Source organism: Balaenoptera ricei, chromosome 1, assembly GCF_028023285.1.
Source record: "Balaenoptera ricei isolate mBalRic1 chromosome 1, mBalRic1.hap2, whole genome shotgun sequence".
In the NCBI taxonomy this organism is placed as follows: domain Eukaryota; kingdom Metazoa; phylum Chordata; class Mammalia; order Artiodactyla; family Balaenopteridae; genus Balaenoptera; species Balaenoptera ricei.
Window position 1 is genome coordinate 26,051,239 of NC_082639.1, and position 16,170 is coordinate 26,067,408.

A 16,170-nucleotide genomic window follows, 5' to 3' on the forward strand; every position below is an offset into this window, starting at 1 on the left:
CTGTATAAACTTCATTGGGCAGGTCCAGTGTCTTGTCTGTACCATATTCTAGGACCCAGTAAAGTTTCTCACACGTTATAGGAGCTAATAAATTAGTGTTGAGTGAATGAATGGTGGCTGTCATTATTGCTGCTTCTTCATCATCATATCATCCAAGAGCAAGCTCCCTTCTCTGGCTTATAGTTTTTGTGCTGACTGCTTGTGATAATCATAAATAGATAGTATTAGGACCAGTGCCTGTTTTCTCTTTCCCTGAAAGCACATGTTTTGACCTAGGCTGACATGGTAGTTCACTGAGCTGCTTCCTAACCACTGATCTCTCTGTATCACAGGTACCTTGGGGGAGCTGTGTGCCTTGATGGGTCAAGTTCATCACATGCAGAACCCAAAATGGCAGCATCCTTCGGACCTCACCAGGCGGTGAGTGGGTGTTTAGAAGAAGGAAGAAAAGGGTAGAATTTTGCTACAGGAGAAATTTGGTAGAGCTTTGGTAGGGCTGTAATTGTTGTTTAATTCCAGAGGTAGAAAAAGAAGTGATACAGTATAATAGAATAAGAATTGGACTGAAATTCAGGAAACCTGGGTTCTAATACTGGCTTTGCACTTTTTAACTAGCTATGTGATTTTGATCAAATCACTTCACTTCTCTGGTCCTCACAACAGTAAAATTAAGATATTGGACTAATTGATGTCAAAGAGCCTTTCTAGTCCTGAAATCTTCTGGTTTCTTGATGCAGTGTGGTTTTACAGATTTATTCAGTTACTTGATCCAATTATTCAGAAACCTTGGAGTCATCTGTGATTCCTTTCTCTCTTACTCCACAGTCAGTGCATTAGCAAATTCTATAAGCTCTACGTATAATATATCCCAAACCTGATCATTTCTCAATCATTTTCACTTGGATTGTTGCAAGTCTCCTAAATGGTCTCCCTACTTCTGCTCTTGCCTGTCTACTGTTCTCAACTCAAGCAGCCAGAGAAATTCTTTTAAAGCATAAGTCAGATTCTCTTCTTTGCACAGAGTTTTCCAGTGGCTTCCCATCTCCATGATCACAAGTGCCTATATGTTTTGGTCTAGGCTGACTTGGTTAGCTCACCACCCTCATCTCCTCTACTATTCACCTTGCTCACTCTGCTCTAGTCACACTGGATTCCTTGCTATTCCTGTTTTTCATACTATTTAGTTTATTTATTTATTTATTTTTGGCTGCATTGGGTCTTCGTTGCTGTGCGCGGGCTTTCTCTAGTTGCAGCGAGCAGGGGCTACTCTTCATTGTGGTGCTTGGGCTTCTCATTGCGGTGGCTTCTCTTGTCGTGGTGCACGGGCTCTAGGCGCACAGGCTTCAGTAGTTGTGGCACACGGGCTCTAGAGCGCAGGCTCAATAGTTGTGGTGCACGGGCTTAGTTGCGCCGCAGCATGTGGGATCTTCCTGGACCAGGGATCGAACCGGTGTCCCCTGCATTGGCAGGTGGATTCTTAACCACTGAGCCACCAGGGAAGTCTCTCCTTGCTATTTTTCAAGTATGTCAGACGTGCTCCCACATCAGGGCCTTTAAACTTAGTGTTTTCTCTATAGTTGCCAAAATGACAGCAGTACTCTGAAAGGCAGTGTTGTGTAATAGTTATTAAATTCTGCAGTCAGATGTGAATTCAAATCCAGGCTCTTCTATTTACTCCACTCTATGACCTTGGGGAAGTAATATTTTACCTGAGGCTTAGTTTCCTATCCTGTATAAGGAGTTAATGAGAGTACTTTTCTGGTAGGATTGTCATTAGGATTAAATGGTGTGAGATGTTTAAAGAATTCAGCAAGTATTTGCATATAGGGCTAGATAAACACCAGGTACTGTTAAAATTATTTTCAACCTGGGCTATTCCCCATAATCACCTATGGCGATGTCTAAAAATGCAGATGTCCAGGGCTTGACTCAAGGGATTCTAAGTTATTAAGTTTAAGGGTGGAGAGAGGGGCCAAGAGTCTATATCTTTAAATTAAAGCTTCTCAGGTGGTTATTAGGACCAGCTGGAGTTGAGAATGGGATGAAATTATCTCAGAGGGTCCTGCTCAGAACCCCAGCCCAGTACACGACTAAAGGAAGCTCTCAAGAAACTTTTAGTCTGTTCAGTTTCTAAACTCGCAGTGTGATTCTCGTGATGCTTACCTTCTCTGGGAATTTTATTCTAATTTTAACTGCTGTGTCCTGAGCAACCTTGAGCTGTGTCAGACAGTGAAGTCCTGTTGGAGGTACAGGTCTGATGCAAGCAATAAAATATAGATCCTGTTCTAAATGTTTCCAGAGGGAGAAAATGGGTTTTTCCTGCTTAAACATTATTATACATTATACATTGGGTTTTCTTAGAACATTCGTGTATATGGACCATATCACCATAATACCTGTATGGGAATTAGGTGGCTTTGGAAATTGGAAGGAAATAGAACTTATAATGTGACTTTCATATAAGGAAAATAATATAAAATTTCTAAAATTATGAGAATCAAAATATAAAATGAATATCCAATTTCCAAAAGTAACAATATTCTTTAAATAGTTTTCTTGGCCTTTTTTGTATACAAATAACCATTCCAGCTGAAACCCTCATCTATCCTCTTTTTATTTTCCCTCTCTGCTGATAGAAACTACGCCCGGTTCCGACAGAAATCTCTGCAAAGATACAGTCTGACTCAGTGGGTTGACCAGAACATGCGAAGCCACCATCGGTTCCAGCGTCTACCAGATTTCCCGTACAGTCCATTTGTCTCCTCCCATCAGCAGTGAAGGTCCCTATCCAGGGTCCTGTCCAGAGCAGCATCTCATCTTCTGCTGTTTTGTGCTTTGTAGATTTTGAAATTTATTTTTCACAACATTTTAATTTAAAGAACTTGTCACCTTTTGGAAATGCCCATTGCTGACTTGAAATTTTTTGTATAAGGTCCTTCCTGTTTATGTGTGTGTATGCATTTAAACAGTGTTGAGTTGATATAGTTTTAATTTTTTAATTTAAATTGAAGGTGGCTGCCACCTGAAAGCCAGCATTAAGTCAAAACACCCACCTCTGTGCAGAGGTGAAGTCTACTTCTGGTGCCCAAAAGAAATCATCTTTTAATCTCCTATGAGGAAGAGATTCTTTATCAGGCTGCAAGCCAGTGTTAATTATTGCTGACGACTTATAAATGGATACAAGTCACTTTTAACAACCCCTCTTACCTTTTTTATTTGAATCTCAGAATACGTGTCAGTATTTTAAAGTTGGTAATCCAGGACATCTGAAGTAGTTGAAAGGACAAATTAGAAGTGTAAATCTTCTCTTCTTTTTGTACCTACTAGCTGCCTTTATTTTTTGGCTTTTTTTTCATTCTTCATTAAATTTATTTTGCACAATAGTGTTTACAAATCTTGTACATCTTAACTCTAACAGAAGACTGGTGACTAACAACCCCTGTTGATTTGTGATCTTGTGACTGTTGCCTTCTCGGCCTTTCTTCAAGGATATTCCTTCTTTTTTCCGCAGTGACCTTAGGGCTCTACCGGCATATTCCTGTATCCTGTTAGACATAGGTATGCCTCTTAAGAACAGCCTTACTGCTCTCTTTATTGAAGAGCCGCCCACCCAGAGTCTAGACTCTAGGACAGGCCAGAAAGCAGTGCTATTGAGAGGTGTCAGTCGGTCTTCAGTTTCATCTGCTGAACTCCAATTCAAGTATGAGTTGACGTGTTAGTGAGCTTCCCATCCTGTGGGAGAGACTTTGGAGAAGCCGTCTTTTGTCTCCATTATTAGTTAATAAGAGGTGCCTTTTGATCCAGGATGTTACCATCTCCTTACTTGGTCAAACCTCTGATGTACAGTTTTACAGAACTACTAAAGTGAATCTAAAATAGTTTTGATTACGCCTGTGCACAAAGCATTACCTGATCTTAAGGGTAATGCTATGTGCAGCTATCTTAATGGGTGTCTTAGGAGTTTGTTATTCTCTTTACAAACAGCTCTAGACATCTCTTAGGAGATTTTGCAGTCTGGCATTTGTGCTGTTGTTGTTCACTCTGTGTGAAGGTTGTACCTAGTTGCTATAGCACAGCCTGTGATACTGGGCTCACTGCCTCTGTCTGGTTTTGTTGTTCCATCAGCCCCATCTTTGTATGCAAGTAACCCATCTTAAACATCCTACCCTGCTTTAGAAACTGACTTGGGAGAAACTTGGTCATAGTTACCAGTAAACTTAGATGGACGTCCCTAAGTGTTAACTATTTCTATCCAGTCAAGGATTCTCTTTTCCTTCGACATTTGGTTTAGAGTCTGGGACCAAAATGCAAAGGAGAAGTTCTGTTCAAAGGCAAGAGTCAAAATCTGTTATTTCAGTTGGCATTTCCTATATCAGTCACTTCTCCAGGTTTCCGTAAATTAGCTTGATGGAGTGGGACAAACATCCACCTTTGGAACTATAGCATAGTTAGAATGAATTGTCGCTAGAATAATTAGCATTGCAGTTGCCTTGTTCCCCACAGATAACCAAGGAGTAAAGGGACAGCCTTTTGCTTAGGCAAAAGTCTAAGACTCATGCTCCTGCCTCCCTGGTACAGGAGGGTTTAAGACTGATGTGTAATGGGAGCATCACCTTTGCCAAATCAAATGAGTGACGGGTTAACGAGAAAATGTGACAATCACATTTCCTCTTTGCTCAAATAATTCTGTTTTTCAAGCTTTAGCAGCTTAATTAAATCTGTTGGACTGGGGGAGGAGAGAACTGTTCCCTAGCGGTTAACATGGTATTCTTTAAGAAGAAAAACAAAGCCAAAGAAAACTCATTATCAGGCATGTTCGCCTTAAAGATGGTAGTGGGTAGAATCTGGAGTTTTAATCTGTTTTTAAAAGCTACATATCTCACATTTGGTGTTGGCCTCTAAATCTAATTTTCATGTAGAATTCTTGCCGTGTTGTTTTATTTACATAAGGGTTGTGTGCATTTAACTGCCTACCTAGCTTTCTTTATCTGTGATAACATTCTCGCCACGGGGGTCTTGACAATGCAGAGTAGGAATGGGCTGTTTACATAGTTTACTTGTAAGTAAAGAGCCTGAAATAACCGTAGTTTTGCATCTAATGCAGACCCCAATTTACTTTGGTTGTTGTCAGGATCAATTATGAAACTGAAGTTTGGTGCCTCCTCTGTCATGTTTTTCCCCTTGTAGCAGTTGTGTTTAATGTCATTACAAGGAAATAAAAGTTCTTGTCGGTGGCTTATGTACCGTGGCCGTCTATTGCGGCCTCTGAAGGAGGGTTCCTTCCTTCTTTGTGCAGGTAGGTTAGTGGGGTGTGGGAGGGGCGGCAGTTAGTAGAATGTGGTACCGGGGAGGCGAGGGTGTGTGCTCCCTGTTCTTTTGAGGGTAAATTACAGTGTTAAGAAAGGCGTTCCAGCAGTTAAGAAATGTTGAAATTGATTGGGATTTGCAGCTACATATAGCGCACATCAGGAGCGTGACATAGGGAGAGCCTTAAATATCACTGTGCTGCTGTTTTTGCAGAGGGGGAAAATGGCTCAGCCCCATCACACAGGCATTGCCTCGCATTCCTTCCTGTGGCTGATGGTTGACCCCTGTGTCTCTCTGCTTCTCCAGAGCCAGCACTGATAAGGAAGAAACTGAGCTACCTGGGGCATTCTCCCTTTGAAAGGGATGTGAGAAACCAGAATTGATAGTTGTTCTTAACCCAACTTCTCCAGAAATTGTTCCTAGAACCTGGGGTGAAGGTTGGATAAGTGTGGGTAGATGTGGGAGACAGCGTTCCTTAGATCCCTTTCGTGAACCTAAGCTTCTTAGACTTACCCCAGGAGCAAAGATGAAAAGGAAGGCAGTAAGAGCTTGTCACCTGTATTAGCCAATGCTTTACAGTCTCAGCTCGTGCTGAGACGTTAAGTAGCAACATATTTGGATAGGCTTCTCTGTCCTGCTGTCCTGTAAGTTTTTAACATGTAGCCTACAGGTGAAAGCCTCAATATAAATTTTCTAAATGCTCAGCTGTTTAATATTCTTGTCTGAATCCGAGGTCTCTTGACCTATACATACACATATCCATTTTGTCCTCTCAGGTGTAGGTGTTCCTTTGTCCAGTAATTGCTTATTTCCTTTTTAGCAATGTGTTATTGTAGGCCTCAAAGGTTTCAGAGACCAGGCTGGATTCTCTGAGCTGGTGGTGTCCTTTACCCTCAGTTCGTTTTATGTTGTGGAGAAGTGAGGAGGAGGAGAAATGGACCTTCTCTAAAAGCTCATTCTCTTACCAGCCTGTTGTGAACTTTTACAGGAAGAAAAAGTCCCAACCACCTAAAACTAGAAAGCAGAGTTTCCTGCTTTTCTGAGAGAAAACAATTATTCCTAAGCTGTTTCTAGGGTATGCTTGTTTTGTAGGCCAGAGCACCTGTCAGGAAAAAAATGTCCACTTGTCACAGGAAGTATCAGCTGGCCAACGGTGGAATTCCTTAACTAAAAGCTCCTGCCCTGTCACTCCTCCCCACCTGTCCTCCCCCTATGACAACTGGAACATGCCACAGACAGAAAAATCTGACCCTCCCAGCACCCATTGGGAAGCGGTGGAATGTAATCTTTTGGACAACCTTTAAAGCCATCTAGTCCTGAAATGCTGTATCACTAAGGAATTATTTGTATACAAAGATCTCCTTCAATTCAGCTTCAAATAACATTTGAGGGTTTGGGAGTATTGTACCGATGGAGCTTGGGGGGTGGGGTGTCCCATTTACAAAAGCATTTTGTTCTTGGAGGCTACTTTTTAAAAGCAAAATCCAAAATCTGTCAAATAGGTTTAAAGAGGGTGAGAAAGTAGAAGTCTGAAACATTACATGACTGGGGTGGTGAGGTGTTAAATATTTCTGTAAAGGGTTGAACTAGAGATCATAAAAGTGGGTTCGAAAGGAGGCCCACGCTGAAAAGCTGGGGTTGAGGGGACTGGACTGGAGAGAGCAAAGACTCCTGCCTCATAGAAACACCAGTCCTCCTTCCTTTCCGTAGACCCCGGGGTCTCCCTCCTGTCCCATAAGGAAGCCCTTTGGCTCCTACTCTAGGTGGTGGGTGGGGTCTGGGAATCCTCTGTTCTTACCCCTTGGTTTTTGACAGATAAGGAGTCCAGGACCCCATCAGAGAAGTAACTGGCCTGAGGGTCTCCTGCCTCAGTCCAGCGTTCCTCCCACAGACCTGCTGTGGTCTTGCAGGGCGGGTCTCTCAGTCTCAGACAACTTGCCTGGGCCCTTCCCAAGCTGTGGGGAATCTGCAGATCTAAGTGAGGGGTGAAGAAAGGACCACAGCCCAAGTCACAGCCGTAGGCTTCCACTGTGTCACTACAGTTGATTCAGGAAGAGCTCAGTTGTTGTAGAACTTGGGGGTTTAGGGAGGTGATTAAAGGGAATGGAGTTTAGTGAGGCGTGTTGTTCACTCCACTCCCCTCCTACCCTAAGATGATGTGCTACAGGCACAGATAAGGTAAAGACAGCAAACTCCCATTAGTGGCACTCCCTGGACCCCACTGACAGCTGTCTATACCTGATGCTGACTTGGAGTTTCTCCATCATCTGGCACTAGACAGGCACAGAGGGCCTGGGAAGTACCGCTCTGAGGTCTGGCTGGCAGTTCTGTGTGCTAATCGATTACCCACTCTCCCACCCAGCCTGTAAGACCTGCTCCCCTCTGCTCTCAGAACCTTCCAGAACAGCCTACCCTAAGCCCCACTCACCTGACATTTCCTAAGCTCCTCCGGGCTCTGGACAGAAATGTCAAGGTGCCCCATTTACTGGTTTTCTCATTGGCTAATGGCATCATTCCTCTACCTTTCAGCCTGCTGCGGGATCAGAATGATGTTCCTTTAACATCCCCGAACAGCATGCTGTGAATCCTGAGCTGCAGCAAGCAGCTTCTGCAGTCCCTTGTTACTTCCTCCTCACGCTGGGAGAAGCAGGACTGCATTCCCTTTGGCCAGGAAAAGCACCAACCCCATCCAGAGGGGAAAACCCTTTGTTTTAAAAACTGAGCTCCAGCCTGCATACCTATGCGGTGAGGCAGCCCAAGCTCAGTTTGGGGGGGGCGGGCCTCAGTAATGGGATGATAGAGCAACTATTTTCTCCTCCTACACGTGCACCCCCATCTGTTCGAGATTTCCCTTCCAACTCCAGCTTGGCTGGCAGGCTTGTCCCTAAGAAGCTGCAGGCCAAAATGGAGAGAACTGACTCCCTCCTCCACACGTCCTGATTTGCTGCCAACTGCCAGAAAAAGAGGGCAACACTTGGGCATTTACCAGAAGACAAGGATGTGCCTTTTCATTTGTCTTTTTATTTTACATTTAAAAAGTGGTTATTGCTCTAACTGGATCAGAGGTAAGGACCTCTCTCCTAAGGAGCCTTGGCCTTGCAGCCCCATTCAGCAGGGATGGAAGTCACAAGACAATGAGTGGAGCCTCACGCCCTCCCATGAGGAAGCCCTTAGCGTTGCTGACATCTGCCTTTCACCCTGTCTCTCCTCCCTCTCTGTGCTCCGCACTCGGGCAAAGCAGAGTGGCAGCTGCCCCAGCCCCGAGAGCTCTTGTAGACCGCAAAGAAGGGGCGGTCACTGGGGAATGGCTTTCAGCTCTCTGGCTTGGGGGTCACTGCGCTTCTCATTCAGTTCAGCAGGTACTCACTGGGCGCCGACTGCGTGCCAGGCTTGTGCCAAGCGCAGTCGCCCCCACTCTCGTCCTCAGCCACGAATGGAAGACGCAGAGGTCCGTCTCTTCCCACGCAGGCATTCAGCAGCCGCGACTTGTCAGTCCTAGGGAAGGGTCTGCCTTCCTTAGCAAGCACCATTTGTTTTTTAAACCAGAAAGAGGCAGTGGAGGGAGAGACCTGTCACCTCACACCACTCAGGCTCTAGGGAAGGACATGAGGACCCTGGGTAGCTTTCACGACCCCTGGATGAGATGGCAAGATATGGAGACCCCGGAGGTCAGAACTGCTCTGACTGTCCATGGTGAATGGCTTGGGCCCGCCTTCCAGCAGCATCCACCCCAGAGGGGGTGATTTAGCAGCCCCCAGGGTGTCCCATGTGGATGTACCTTTTCAGTTGTGCAAGCCAGCACTGTTGCAACTCCAAGAGACTTTTCCTAAAGAAATGGGGCCAGTACCTTCCAGGTCTCTTTCCCACTTTGTCTCCTTCAGACCCCAGACTGATGATCTTACAGTCAAAATAAGGGCCAAAGAAGACAGAGGACACAGGCAACCAGCTCGGGGAATCCCTCTGCCCTCTGGAGTGAAGCCCTTCGGTTGTGTTTTCCAAAAGAGACAGAACAGACAACATCTTACACACTCGCAAAGTTGTGCATCGCACCACAAACAAGTCCCTGATAGCTGGATCCAGCAAAGGCTTGATGGCAGCCAGGCCCCTGCCCGGCAGGCAGCCCCACAGCTTCCCTGAAAGACACAGCTTCTGTCAGTCTAGGTGCTTGTCATCTCCCAGGAGCTTTGTGCATTTTCTCAAAGAGGAAGCCAGTCCAGGAGAGGCGAGGAGGCAGAAAGAAGGCTGTGTCTCATGCAGCTTTGCCTTTTCCAGAACGGGGCCAGGCCTTTTAGTTTCGTGGCTTATTTTTTGCAGAATTTGGGTTTGCAGTTCAGCCTTCTTCACCAGACTAGGATGGGGGGGGGCCAGAGGGAGAACTGTGCAGCTAGCTGTGCCTCCCCCCCCCCCCATGGCAGTCCTCTTTCTCCCTGTGCCCATGGACCTGGGGTCCAGCAGAGAAGAAAAATGAAATCCTTCTCCCTGCAGACAGGCAGTCATGCTTCGATGATGTTCACCGAGGGCTTGTTTGGAAACTGGGAGGAAAAAAAAATGAGAGAAGCAGCCAGGGCTAAATTGAACAGACTTCTTGCAAGGATGGAAACAGGGAGAAGACACCAGAAGGAAGGGAGCAGCAGGGCTGCAGCCTAAAAGCCAGGCTCTTGTCTCAGGTGGAAGGAAAGGAGGAGCCCTGCCTGGATGGCTTATCTCTCTGCCTCTCAAACCCAGCCTTCAGCTTCACTCAGCTGAATGGCCAGGACTGGGTCCTGGGCCCTAGCCGAGCATCCCGCTGGCTGGTTCTCTCACATCCTGCAGATCTGCCTCTGAGTGTAGCCTCAGCCACTGACATTGCTGAGGTGCTTCTGGAGATGGTGGATTAATAAGAGGCTTCAGGAGAGCGCCAGAGAGAAGCCAAGAGAGAGGACAGTAAGCCAGAGGGTGTAAGGAGATGGAGGAAGGAGGAAATGTAGAGAGAGCCAGATGTTTGTTTGTTGGATAATCATCGTCAGAACCATGAGATTCTCTTCCATTCTCTATGTCTCTCTTCTGAGCTGCTCAAAGCAAGCACTGAAAAGGTTTTCATATCTGTTTTACAGAAGAGGAAATGAAGGTACAAAGAGGTGAAGCACCTGCCCAAGGTCACACAGCACAGCAGGAGCATGAATGAGCCCAGAACCCCTACTCTTGCTGTCCCGCACCTACCAGGAGCTCTGCCCTCCCCACTCACTGCCCTCTTTTTAAACCCCTACTGGCTCCTGGCACCCTGCAAAAGGAGAGGATCCAAAATCAATTTGCAGTGTCCCCTGTGTCACACGGGCAGCGGCCAAGCTTGGCTCTGTCCAGCTGCAGCCATGCCAGGCCCCAAGCTGACCCCTTCTGCAGCCCGGGGACTACCAGGGTGCCAGCCACGGGGCCCCCGCCCGGGCCCAGGTCTTGCCCTCACCTTGCTGCGGAGAAGGCCCCCGCTTTGGTGCTCTGGTGTGCTGGTTTCTGATGCACTCTTGGTTTTTTCCTTGTTGTTATTGGGTTCATTGTCCTTGATAATGTCATACTGGCGGCAGAAGAGGGCGATGACGCCTGCAGGGGACAAGGGAGAGCAGTCAGAGGCCAGAGCCCCAGTCCTTGCCCCTCCACTTCATGCCCACTAGACCAGGCCGAGCTCCTGTGGGTACCGGGCTCCAGATGGCCTCTCACTGGCACTACTGCAAGAGGCTGCCTCTGGCCTCTGGCTCCTGTGTCCACCTGTCCCATTCCCCACCAGCCCCTTCACTGCTGCTGGGCTGATCTTCCTACAACATGCTTCTGATCGTGTCTCCTCCCTTCCCTTCGTTTAAACCTCAGAGGGCTCTCCTTTCCTTTAGGACAAAGGGCAACAATAGCATTCGTCTAGCATGTGCCAGGCCCTGTGCTGGGCCCTGACATTCCATCTCACTGAGCCCGCATAGCTCTCTGAGAGCACTGGTTATTACTGTCCCCAGGTTACGAGGGAGGACAGCGATGAAGAGCTTAGATAACTCACTCAAGGTCACACGGTGGAGTGGGGGTGTGCACTCCAGGGCCTGCACTCTCCTAAATGTTTATCGCTATCAAACTAATATTTTTTGAAAGTCCAATAGTATTAAGGCAACCACCTCCAACTCTCGTAGGTGTTTTCCCTCTATACTTGATTTACAGTGCTATTTCTTTTTTTGTCCGCGCCACGGCCTGCGGGATCTTAGTTCCCTGACCAGGGATTGAACCCGGCCACAGCAGTGAAAGCCCGGAATCCTAACCACTAGGCCACAGGGAACTCTATAGTGCTATTTCCTGATCTGTTTTAGAGATTATCTGTTGACGTCCCACCATGGCAGATAGAGCCTAACCACTCCCTCTACTTCCTTCCTCATCATCCTAGCAGAATTACATCACAATTTTGAGTTAATTCACTATTTTATATTGTTACAATGATGTGAATACTGTCTGTGCCAAGTCTAATAATGCACCATAAGCAAACCTCCCCTTTTGTACAATCCTTTGTTTTTCCTGCTTTTTTTTTTTCAAGTGTCTGCTTTTCTTTGTGTCTACGGAACATATTTTTCCATATGCTTCTACAACAGAGCCTGTCCTCTCAACCACGATGCTCATATAACTTCGACATGGTGTTTAATTCCCTCAACAAGGACTCTAGTCCACTTGACAGCCTCAACATCCTTTACCCCTCACTTTCTATCTTCTCTCTTGGGTCGCAGCTGCACTGAGTCAGGCTGAGCTTAATTTCCTTCTTGAACACAACATGCCCAGAATACCCTTCCTTTTTTGGCTGCCTGGTGAACTCCTACTCATCCTTCAAAGCTCAATCCCCATTTACCTCCTCTCTGTGTTTTTCTTGATTTCTACTCCTGGCCCCAGAATTAATTCATTCCCCATCCTCTGCTTCCATACATGGTGCTATTATAGCACTCATCACGTTGAATTATTGTTAAGTACGGGCCTGGCGTCTCCCAGACTGCGTTCCTTACAAGCACATGGCTCTTCTTAGTCACGACTGTAGCACTACTCTCTGGAATGGAGTGGCTGTTCAGTAAATTCTGGTTGAGTTGAGTACAAAGGTGATGGTCTTTATCCCCAGGGAGCTCACAGACAAGTGGGAAAAGAGAAAGACAGGAACCCAACTAACTTAGCTAAGAAGGGCTAAATTTAGAGAGGAGCACACGGGGTGCCGTGGGAGCATCGAGGCAGGAGGAACATTCTAATGGATGGGTTGGGGAGGTTTCACGCAGGCGGTCTCTGAGCTGTGTCAAGAAGGATGAGTGGGTTAAGAGGGTGTCCCAAGCCTGAGCTGCCCAGGCCTGAAGCACCTGGAGGCACAGCAACCCAGAAGAATACGGAGAGGCTGCTGCAGCCAGGGCTGGAAGACCAGGGGCTTTGGCCACTTATTAGGGAGGGCAATCACTCATATAATCCTACAAGGCAGCTACCGAACTGCTATTTTTTTGGTGAGAGGTCAGTTAGAGAAGGGATCAGATCTGGCCCCCAGAGCAGAACTTAGGCTCCTAAGTCCTCTCACTGCCTCCAAGCCCCTCACCCTTCGTTTCTGTGAGTAAAGGGTCTGGTGAGGGTCCTCCACTTCCCCGAGGTGAAGTGAAGAAGCTCTTGGGGCCAGACTCACCGGCCCACATGAACAGGACCACGACGATGATCAGCACCTCGCCCGTCCGCAGCTGTTGGTTCCTCCCCATCTCCTTCATGGTCACCTCATCTGTGTGGAGAGAGACACTAGCTCCAGGACTCCCTGGGCCCCTGCCAGCCACATTTCTAGGGCCGAGCGCAAAATATTAAGGGCTTATTTCTACAGGTGCCCACACATCTAACAAAAAGAGATTCAAGAACATGCTGATGGCTACTTGGGTGGCAGCAACTGGACTTAATCCAGAGCTGAAAGTTTGTATCCCATAGCTTGGGGGACCAGAGTGGACCTCCCTCTCTCAGGGGCTGCTTGGCTAGGCAGCAGGGGCTGGGGGAGGATGGAGGGCTCACGCTCTCCTCCAGCCGCCCGCCGCACTAGCCCTGACCGCCCCTCCCCGCACCCCGTCCCTTGCTAACGATGGCCCGGGCCTGCCTTTGTTCTTCGAGGCCATCTTCTCAGCCTCCCGTGGCGTCTTAAAGAGCACGGGCTCGCTCGCCGGACTCTGGCCCTGAATGGAGATGGCCTGCACGTGCACGATGTACTCGGTGTCCTCCTCCAGGTCCCAGAGTGCGCACGAGCGGGTCGTGGTGTTCACCTCCTGGATGAAGCGCAGCATCCGCACGTCCTTCTTCTGTGGAGCAAAAGCCGGGCCCCCCCCAAAAAAAAAAAAAAAAAAGCCGGGCCCCAGGTTTCAGTGCCCAGGCCCCGACCCCACGTCTGCCCACCTCTCCAGCAGTGATAAGGCCTCACCTGGCTACCATGCTAAACCCCGGACATCCACAATCTGACTCAAGCATCCCATCATCTCTGCAGGTAGCTATCCGTATCTTCATTTTACAGGTAAGGAGACAGGCTCAGAGAAGTTAGGGAAGTTGCCCAAGGCCATACAACTAGCAAGAACTGGAGCAAGGTCCTAAACTCAGATCTGTTTAAGATCAAAATCATGCCCTTAATTCCCAGATTCCAACCAAAGGATTCCCTTCTGGGGCCTCCCTTCCCAGCCACGTGTGCAGCTTTCTGCCCATCTCTCTTGCTCCTCGCTCCTTTTTCCTTTCTCTTTCGGCACCCCTTCCTCCCCCATCCACCACTTCTCTCTTGATGTGTTTCTTCCCTCCCAGGGACCCTCAAGGGTTACCTGCTGAGAGATGGCAAATCCAATGACGACCTCATCCTCCAGGACGTCCCAGCTCACCACTGCAGAGTTGGCCTTGAGGTGCCTCACGGTGACATTCACTGGGGCCGAGGGGCTATCTGGGGGTGGGGAGGCACCTGAGCGTGAGCACCCCCTGTTGTGAGGCCCAGGCCCACGGTCTCGTCAGTATGACAAGATAACCTGGGGATGGCCATGAGATGGGAAGGAAGAAACCCAGGCCTTCCAGTGGGATTGGCACCTGGGTCTCAGTTCGTTAGTGGTTGAAGAGCCAGGCCTGAGAGGCCCCAGGCTCCTTGTAAACAGGGTGGGAATGCCTGCTGGCCACAACTGGCCCCACTAGGTTTCGAGCTAAAATTGATGAGCCCGGGCCAGGGCCAGGTCTAAAGGAGGAGGAAGGAGAGGTGGGGAGACAGGCACGGGGGAGACATAGGTGGCCGGGCTGCAGGAGCTCCAGGTTAGTCTGGTGCAAAGCAATCAGAAGGCTCCCCAGTCCAGTGCTCTTTCTACAGAACTGCACTGTCAAGTGAGTGACCTTGAGGGAAGGAGAAAGACCCAGAGGTCGAGAAGAGCCTAGCTGGGTGAGCCCTGGGATGGGAGTGAGGCCCACGAAAAGAAGCCCCAGTACTGTGGAGACCCAGGCAGGATGAAGCCTGGGGAAAGGCCTCTTCTCCACACCCCGCCGGCCCCAAGAGGCAGGTGGGAAGGCAGCAGAGGAAGATGGGGTCACTCAGAGCACGGCCCCTCAGTGGAGTCAAGAGAAGAGGGTAGGGCCTCTTGGATGGGAGGAGAGGACAAAGGGGACCAGATGAGAGGAGAGTGATGAGGATGGTGGGGGTCAGGGAAGGAAGAACTTTCTAGGAGAGGGGCAGCAGACTCACACAGCTTCTGTATCCCCAAGAGGCAGGCACTTAAAGGGGAAGAAGACCTAAGCCTGAGCCTCACCCCTCACCTCATAGGTCTGGGGCCTGGGGAGACAAAGCCAGACATGGAGTCAGAGAGAGACAGAGGGACACAGACAGGGGCAGCAGACACAGAACCGGACAACAGACAAGTGGGGTATCAGAGACAGACACAGGACGGAAGCAGGGAGACAGCACTGAGCAGCCAAGGAGAGATGGGTAGGAGGAGAGATGAGCAAGGTGGCAGCAGCCAGAAGGGACGAGGACAGGGCATCAGGAGGGGCAGGGTGAGGAGGAGGCCAGGCCCCAGGGGGCAGGCCAGACTCCAGGCTCGGGGTCCACCCCACCTGTCCCCGTGACCTCGGGTGCCAGCCCCCATCCCCCTCACACAGCGGGACCCCATCCCGCTCGACCTGCAGAGTTGGCCTGCAGGGCTTTGGGTCAAGGAGGGAGGCCCAAGGTGGGGGGACCGGTGTCCTCAGCTGCTCCCTGGGCCAGAGAAAGGAACTAGGGCTCCTGAGGAAAGGCCTGGGGTCAGGGCAAGGGGATGAGGGGGCTGGGGAATCCCAAGACCGTGGATCCCAGAGCAGGGGTGGTGGGAAGGGGTTTGAGAGCTGGAGGTCGGGTCTGGGGGTCAAGCAAGCAGGAAAGGGGCTGGGGCTGGGGCGTGGGGCGAGGGGAGCAGTGAGCGGGCCTGAGACGGGGTCCCCAGGGAGCAGGCAAGGGACCCGAGGATGCCCGACCGCGCCCCGCGCCCGGACCCCCTTACCCGCCTGCACCAGCGCGAGGCAGACGCAGCCCAGCCACAGGCGGAGCGCGGCGCGGGGCGGCCCGGGGTGCATGGCGGCGGCTCCGGCGTGCGACAGCCGCTCGCGCTGGCGCTCCGGCCCGCGGCCCGCCCGGCCCGGCCGCCCCGTGCCGCCCCGCGCCGCCTGCATGTCGGCTCCGCGGACAGCGACTCCCGCGCGGCGGCGGCGGCGGCGGCCTCGTCCACGTCGGGCGCCCGAGGGGCGGGGCGCCCCCGCTGCGGGGAGAGGCGCGGGGGCGGGGTGAGGGGCGGAGGGTGCCCCCTCGCCGCCCCCTCGCCGCCCCCACCCCCGATGACCCGGTCCGCGGGGCTTCGCCGACCCGCTCTGCCACCCTCTCGC

General features: G+C 49.9%; 2 protein-coding genes across 6 annotated transcripts in view; one reads left to right on the plus strand and one right to left on the minus strand.

Moving 5' to 3' along the window:
• Positions 1-5,239, plus strand: part of S100PBP (S100P binding protein) — a 36,319-nt gene extending 31,080 nt beyond the window's left edge. For all 5 annotated transcript variants that reach the window (XM_059918283.1, XM_059918300.1, XM_059918292.1 and 2 more), the window contains 2 exons: positions 333-420; positions 2,637-5,239. In XM_059918283.1, coding sequence (XP_059774266.1) covers positions 333-420; positions 2,637-2,778 — 230 coding nt within the window. In that variant the 3' untranslated portion in view covers positions 2,779-5,239. The remainder of the gene's footprint in view (positions 1-332; positions 421-2,636) is intronic.
• A 5,302-nt stretch (positions 5,240-10,541) lies between these two features.
• On the minus strand, positions 10,542-15,864 carry FNDC5 (fibronectin type III domain containing 5). The gene is given in 6 exon segments (XM_059896669.1): positions 10,542-10,669; positions 10,672-10,881; positions 12,953-13,042; positions 13,403-13,601; positions 14,106-14,221; positions 15,792-15,864. Coding segments are annotated over 6 exon segments (816 nt in total).
• Between the last annotated feature and the right edge of the window lie 306 nt (positions 15,865-16,170).